The sequence below is a fragment of the Micropterus dolomieu genome, linkage group LG09 (assembly GCF_021292245.1).
Source record: "Micropterus dolomieu isolate WLL.071019.BEF.003 ecotype Adirondacks linkage group LG09, ASM2129224v1, whole genome shotgun sequence".
Taxonomy (NCBI): Eukaryota; Metazoa; Chordata; class Actinopteri; order Centrarchiformes; family Centrarchidae; genus Micropterus; species Micropterus dolomieu.
This window is the reverse complement of record NC_060158.1, coordinates 10353109-10361128: the sequence shown is the minus strand read 5'-3', so window position 1 is coordinate 10361128 and position 8020 is coordinate 10353109. Positions and strand designations below refer to the sequence as shown.

The window sequence follows — 8020 nt, the reverse complement described above, 5'->3', positions numbered from 1 at the left end:
GGGGGGGGGGGGGGGGGGGGGGGGGGGGGGGGGGGGGGAAATAAAGGTGGGGCTGTTTGCTGCCTTTTCACTCCCTGCACAAACATTAGTATGTCAACTGACGCACCCTTGTCCTGTGTTAGCTTGTCAGTCAACTGTTAGCGAGGCAATGAATGAATGTAAATGCTCCGTATTTGTATAGCGCATTTCTAGTCTTTTCGACCACTCAAAGCACTTTTACACTACATCTGCATTCACCATTTACACACATTTATACACTGAGCCTAAATTCTCAAACAGAAACTAATATTCACACACATTCATACAGTGGCGGAACAGCCGCCAGGGGCAATTCAGGGTTCAGTATCTTGCCCAAGCACACTTCGACATGCGATTAACGGGCAACCCGCTCTACCTCCTGAGCCACAGCCGCCCAATGAACGGAACAATTCTGCAACCTGCTCACAGTGACAATGCAAACACGCTGATGCTTAGCTGGTAATATTTACCTGGGTCAGCACAAACACAGTAAAGTTGAGGCTGATGGGAATGTTATTAGATTTGCAGGTATTTGGTCTTAAACCAAGATACTTGACATATTTTGATCTGATGATGACACTAAAGTTAAAGTCAGGGGATCACCAACGTCATAAGAATTTATCTTCTAGAGACCTTGAACAACATTATCAAAGTTGACAGCAATCTATGAAATAGTTGTCAAGATATATCAGGCTGAAACACCACAAAAGCTAGGGGATCTCCAAAGTCATTAGGAATCATCCTCTGGGGACTATGAATGTCTGAACCAAATATGATGGCAATTCATCCAATAGTTTTTTAAGATATTTTGGACCACAGTGGTGCACTGTCATCAACAAGCCATGCAGCTAGCGTACAAAGAATTCAATCCAAAATCCTACTAAACTATTTTGTATTAAACTAAACAGATGACCTCAGTTTAAAGTATCTGGAAAAATCTCAGACATAAAAGTCTGTGATCTCTTTTCCAAGTCTGTCTCTGCTTGTGCTTTCAGTCCAGAGGTGCTGCCAAAAAACTCTCTCTCAAACTGACAGGGTCATAAAACGTATAATAAACAAGATGTATTATAACATGTTATTTAAAAACACCACAAAATATGATAATAAATGGCTTCACAACAGAACACGATGGGAGAAACAATCTGATTACTAATCAGCTTAATGTGAACTGCGGGTTTATAAATAAGCACATGCTGATTATAAGATAAGAGATTATGACAGCTTTTGAATACAGTGAACATGCCTTCCAACAAGGTAAACAGATGGGTGAATGGTGTAATACTTGATTATATACATATATTACTGAAAAAATCTTGCTCTTTAGTGCTATAAAGCGATCTAGCAGATTTCCTGTGAAACAGGATCTGATGACGATGTGAAACAAAAAACAGAAACGCATATGCAGTGAGAGTCTCTTTTATTTACAGCAATAATGATAATAACTATGGCAGTAGTTTATAGATTTTAAAATGTTACACACATCATCTTTAACACTGAAACCTCTTCAGGGACATATTTGGGCTCCTAGTCTAGTTCTCTCTCTCTCTCCCTCTCCCTCTCCCCCCCCCCAACAGTCTTTCCAGGGAACAATTGCTGTTTTCTGTAAATATTCCTAAATGTCTTTTTGGGAGACGGCGTTGGCAAAGACAACTTTTTCTGAGGAGTCCTAAGCCTACCAATTATTGTAAGTTGGGGACACTTAGCAGCAGCCTAAAGTCTGAAAGTCCCTTTTAAGTCAGCCAGGCAGCCATTCAGTCAGACATTCAGTCAGCCGTTCAGAGAGCCTGCGGCAACGGGGAATTTTCCTGCGGTTAAAACAGGAAGAGAGAAAGAGAGTCAGCCTGCTGAGGAGGCTAACGTGGCCTCATGTGGCTTACAGCAAACCCATCAGCTGGCAGGGAATAAGCACGGCAAGAAGACGCAGCATTTTTGGTTTCTGCTACATGGTGGAAGTGTGTTTGCTTGTGTCTGTGTTTGAAGTACTGTATGCAACAGCTGTGGGAACTATGTTGTGGCGAGCAAACAGCACATCAAATGCTAGTGTTGCCTGTTTATTTTCAGAACCAAGACATAGGTATTTGCCTGAAGCTTAAGAGAAATTAAGGGGAACCACAGAAGATAGTAAGTGGTGCTGAAATGATTTGTCCATTTACAGTTGTAATAATCAATTATTTATCTCATTTATCAAGCAAAAAGGCAAAACTTCTGGTGATTCCAGCTTCTAAAATGTGATGATCTGCTGATTCTCTTTAATACCATTGCACATTCAATATTGTTTAGGTTAGGACTGGCTGGTTGGACAAAGAAAAGCAAAAGTTGTTACCTTTGGCTCTGGGAACTTTTTTATAAAATGACGTAAAATGCTGAGACATTCAAATTGTTAATTTTATCAAACAGTCTTAAAGAAAAGCCACAAGCCCTCACATTTGAGAAGCTGAAACCAGAAAACGTTTGGCATTTTTGCAAAAAAAAAAGATTTTTACTAAAAATTATGAAGATATTAACAAAATGGCTGCTGACTAATTGTCTGCAAAACAACTAACCGATTGTCTTTCCGCTCTATTATAGTACTATTTACCACCTTAATGTTAAAAATCTACCATTTTCTAGTCAGCTAGCTATCCTATATCAGCTCTTTGTATATAAGTAAGGCCACTGTCTGACTATCACACAATTCCAGGCATCTCCCAACAATAGAAAAGCACCAAACCTTAAAACAGATCGCACGTTATTTACACCCTGACAAAAGTCACATGGAACGGTAGCAGCCTCCTGGATTAGGCTTACCATTGCTGCGTGCGGAACAGCTGCACCGAGCGTTGAACATTCAGCAGCCCTCTCTCCTTCTCCTTTAAGGCGTTGTTAAATGCCACGCCACAAGATAGGGCAGAGCGCATTGTAGAAAATTCATGGCCACTAAATATCAAGCTAGGTTCTGTCACTTAACATCCAGGAAATATATTAGACAGAAAAAAGCCTAAAGGAGCCATAATGAGATCCTAAATAGTCTTGCTCTCTTTAAATATATGCATGTTGTTTTTATTAGGCTCTTTGGTGGTAAGTACACAGGCTGAATGGCGGTAAAGAGGTACACTAGTCACACTATTCACCAGAAACCATCTAAAGTGTCCCGAGGGGTAATATGCACTGCCTAAATTCATGTTGGTGTAAAGCAAAACAGAAAAGAATATGATTTGAAAACAAATAAAGGGCAAAGTGCTTACTGAAAAGGTTACACAGTTATCACTGAGGTTTCCAACCAGTTTTTGTCAGAGTGCGTGAGGCAGAGAAAGGTTGATAGTTGTCAGGTCCAGGCATAGCCCTCACCCCCCTCAGGTGTTTTGACATTTTAAGTGAATTTAAGCGCGGCGGTCTTCTGCTGCAACCCTACACCACAGCAGTCTCCATGCCGACAGCAGCACCAGCAGTTGTCTCCCAGAACCAGACCTGACATTTTGTCTTCTTCTCGGCATGGCGTGTGTGTGCCTGTGTGTGTGTGTGTCTTTATATGTGCCTGTTCAAGAGCTGATGTGCTGCACTGCTTCCTTCCACCCACCACTTTCTTTAGATAATGTAACACATGAAACCTGCACAGACTCAGGTGTCAAAGCACAGAGGGAAGTCTGCGTGGGCTACAGAATGAGAGCGAGAGAGAGGAAAGCTAGAGAGGAAATCATCCTCGGCATATCAGCTATGTCTTCCAGTAAAGCACATTCAGAGCCTTGCACTCATAACCTGGGAGAACAAACACAGAAGATGCTGGACCTGCTGCGGGACAGTTATCAACGGGAACAGACGTTCTGAGAGGCCCGTTAGAAACGATCTTTGTGCCTTCAATTAATTACTGCACTAAAACATACAGCATTATCAGATCAGACTAACATTTTCCTTTTGTAAATGAGATACTACATAATTAGATTAGATTCAGATTAATTGCATTATTTTCCACTGTAGTTGCAAAACAGCATGAAAGGATCGTAACCACAGAATGTAAATGAGCTGAAACCGGAAAGTAATGACTCAGTTTACCCACCAAGTTGACCTTTGGCTGGCATTGTATCTCTTTATTCACATTGTACAGTAAAGTATCTCTGTGCCTTTCATCCCAGCAGGTTAGAATATCTTTTTAGCAGATGTCTCTCTGGTTAAAGGTACACCTGCAAAACGATTACATGTTTCAAGTGTGTTTTCACACGTTCAAAATGTGCCAAATCTTTTCACTAGCCAAAAACACAAAGTATAAAGAGCAGTATAAACAGAGTAGGTTTGCTCATAATTCTTTTTTAAGCTGCATTTTTGTCATACTTTTTTAAATCTCAGCTTTAGTTTACAATAAAAAAACACTTTTCAGGGGATTCTTAAATGTTCAACTGTCTAAAATTGGCAAGTTTTGATTTAAAAAAACAGACACGTTTCCATCAGTACCAAAAAAAAGTACTGAGGTTTGATCTTCAGCCATAAAACACAGCATCAAACGTCAGTTTATTTTTAACAGAAAAACACAACTTAAAATGCTACATCTTTCATCTAAGTAGGTCATTTAAACACCAGAAGATAACTGAATGAGTGTATAAATACAAGGGCATATGTAAGGACATAACCTAGTTAGTCTACAAGCTGGTTGTTAAAATTGATGCACACAACTGACCGTGGAACATGTTTGATGTAATTTACATACAGCAACATCAAACAGTTATATGTACGGCAGTTAGAGTCAGTGCTGCTGATGACTTAAATTTCCTGCTTGTAGCACATCAAAGAAATGTCATAATGTATGTCCATTACTGCTTCCTTTGCATTTTGGCCTTAAGGTTTCCACAAGCAGCAGACGCTGCTGTCAAGACAACAAATGATAACAGCGTGCTGCGGGGTGCTGATCAACATTTATGACTTCCACATTTAATGTGGGAATTTTAAGTTACTCTCTCCGGATCCTGCTCCAAAACCATGATGCTATCATTTCTTTTGAAGCTTCACAACTTTAATGGTGTGTTAATGAAACAGAGCCTCGTGTTTTGAGCTTTGTTTGTTGTGTTGTTTTCTTGTACAAAGAATTAGAGAGACTCTGTGATATCTACAGATATCTGCACCAGCATGGATAACAAGGATGCCAATTAACTAGTCTTCTACTTCACCTCCCTGTTAGCACTAAAGCTTCTGGGTGCAGATTTACTTCCCATTTCGGTCAGGTTAGGGTGAAGTTAAAGCATCAGAGGTTCTGCTGTTTTCTTCTTATCTTGGAAAGCAGCCAGGAACAGCAAAACACTTAATTGGTTCTAGAAATGTTGTACTGCACTTCTGTCTTCTAGTCACTCTAGACCTATGACCATTTACTGCAGGTGATTCAAAAACCACAGCTTCCTCCACTGTGAGCCACTGCAACACTTGTGGAGAAGTCATGACACACCACACGTCTGCTAGTTCCTGTTCTAGAGGTGTAAATATAGACTGCTTTGATGGTCAATAAGTAAAAATGATTATCCAAACATCGGATATAAAGCCAAGAGTGTGCATGTGGTCTGTGTCTGTGGTGTCACCCTTTGAATAGCTAGTTATCACATCACCCCCTGTGTTTGCAAGTGAATGAATTAGAGACAGACAGGGAGTGTGTGGTCTGAGGCAGGGCTAAATATTTATCTAAATGTTCAGGTTAGAGGGGTCTAGTGCAGTGATTCCCAACCAGGGGCTACTTGTGCAGTTGCCAGGGATTGTTTAATAGCTCCGTTTGACTAGCTAGAAAAAACAGAAATCACACATTGATAAAAGAGTCAGTTCTTACACCTGAACACCACACGTTGCAATTTGAGAATGTGTGTGAAAATTACTGAGCGAGCAAGCAAGCAAATAAGCAGAGAAGTTGAAGCAGTAAGGTAAAAGTAATGGATACATTGTTAAAGTAATAGATACATGGTCGTAATACTAATAGGCTAAGTAAAACTACAGCACTTACCAAGTGCTTCACAGTTACAAAAACATGATAAATGCATTTGAATAATTAACTACATTAAACAAACACAAAATTATTTAACAAATAAGAACATATCAAGAAATCAATCAAACGCAACGGATAAATGATTGAAATAGCTAAAAGTAACAGTTTGGAGGTTGAAATAGTTACCTGAAACTATGTGGTTGAAATAGCTAAAAGTAATGGATAACTGTTTATAATAGTTAGCTAAAACAATGGCTTAATGGCTGGAATGGCTAAAAGTAATAGATAAGTGATTGGAATAGTTAGCTAAAATAATGGCTAAATGGTTTAAATAGCTAAAAGTAACATTTGAAACAAACATTGTCTACCAAGTGGTAGTAGTATGAATGCCAACTTAACCAAACCAAACAATGACAGTACAAAACAATATGAAAATAAAATAGTTACTTACTATATCATTAATAGTTGAATAATATCCAGCAAACCTCTGGACTAGTAGATGGACACATAATAGGCTAGTGCACTCTACTGGACAGCATAGGCCTCACTGTGTGCCCTCTGTGTGTTGCGATGCCTTCAAGGGCCGACAAACACAGGCCCTGAGAAAACCCGGGCAAACTGAAGAGAAACTTTTCCACAAGAAATTCTGTCCATGCCACAAAGAAATGCTCACTTAGATGTCTAATTAGCATGAGAAAAGAACACTGGCACTATCTGGAATGAAACAGAGCCGGCACCTATGTCTGTTTAAAATTGCAAATCGGGCCGAGGCCCTTTGAATGCAGTCGCAGGTCTGACACTTAATTATTGTGTACTTTACATTTATTTATTTGCGAGTAGGAGCTTGGCAGCGAGAGGGTGATCTTAATCTTGCCAGGTCTGGTATGTGTGTGCGAGTGTTTGTGTCTGAGTGCGTACACATCCTTGCCAGGCCTCTCTTGCTACTTTGGAACACAATAGTCCATGCAAACAGGAAGTTGAGCTGGGCACTTCCTGTGTTTTATCCAATGAGACACATTTCCTTTTCACTTCATTTTGTGCACTTGCGTGTGCCTGTTTGTGTGTTAATGGCATCCTGCGGGGGTCAGTTAGTGATTTCCATCGGAAGAGTTGCTATAAAAACATCAAACAGCAGCGGCAGACAAATGGTCGACAGCATGGAAGAGAAGAATGCTTCCACTGAGTAGACTAGACAAGAATAGGAGGAAATCTAAACTTAAAGTAACTCTGCCTCAGAAGCAGCAACATACTGTACCACCATGGTCATCTGACTCTGTGTGTGTGTGTGTGTGTGTATGACTGTATTTTCCCTGCCTAACGGTCAGTCCTCGGAGACCCAGAGAGGGGAGACGTTGGCTGATATTTTCAAAGAAGAGCTGTGTGTGTTAAGCTGTTGGAGATGACCTGACCTGGATAAAGGCAGCGGGTGAATAAATAAATAAATCAACCAGATGCTCAGAGACCTCACACCTCTGTGTGTGTGCGTGCGTGTGTGTGTGCGTGTGTGCGTAAGATGATTATCGATGCAGACATGTACTATGCATGAACAAGTGGGAGTCTGCTTAGTGTGTGTGTGTGTGTGTGTGTGTGTGTGTGTGTGTGTGTGTGTGTGTGTGTGTGTAGTCCTGCTCCTTAAGGGGCTTGAGGGCTGATATTAATGAAGCATTTCTCTCTGTGTCAGTTTCATACAACAAGCCCCTGATGTTATCAATAACTGCCTTGCTTCCCTTGTGTGTGTGTGTGTGTTTAGTGGGCATGCTTATGTGTAAAGGATGCTTTTATCTTATTGATGTATTTGCCCACACCCATTTCATTTAATGTTTATTATAGTACAGTGTAGTTTATTACAGTTTAGATTTTCGAAACAGTTTCATGGCCTGAATTTCTACATATTTGTGTCTTATTTTTCTTTAAGCTCAGTATCGGCCCTCTGATCGGAGCATTACTATTTGGTTTTATATAAACTTTAATTTAAATTTCAGTGAAGTTTATTTTTAAAATCAAATGATATATAAAGGACATCCTTTTCAAAAATATGCACATGGTGAAAAAACAAATATCGGCCAATAT

At 40.1% G+C, this 8020-nt stretch overlaps 1 protein-coding gene across 2 annotated transcripts in view; it reads right to left on the bottom strand.

Moving 5' to 3' along the window:
- The window catches only part of LOC123977198 (exostosin-1b-like), a 55692-nt gene that overhangs the window by 9195 nt on the left and 38477 nt on the right, over positions 1–8020 (bottom strand). Inside the window, exon 2 of one of the 2 annotated variants that reach the window (XM_046059755.1) lies at positions 1604–1823. The exons of the other annotated variant lie outside the window; for it this stretch is intronic. Within the exon in view, the coding sequence (XP_045915711.1) occupies positions 1754–1823 (70 nt within the window). The 3' untranslated portion in view covers positions 1604–1753. Of the gene's footprint in view, positions 1–1603; positions 1824–8020 lie in introns of those variants that run through there. 2 annotated transcript variants of the gene reach the window in all.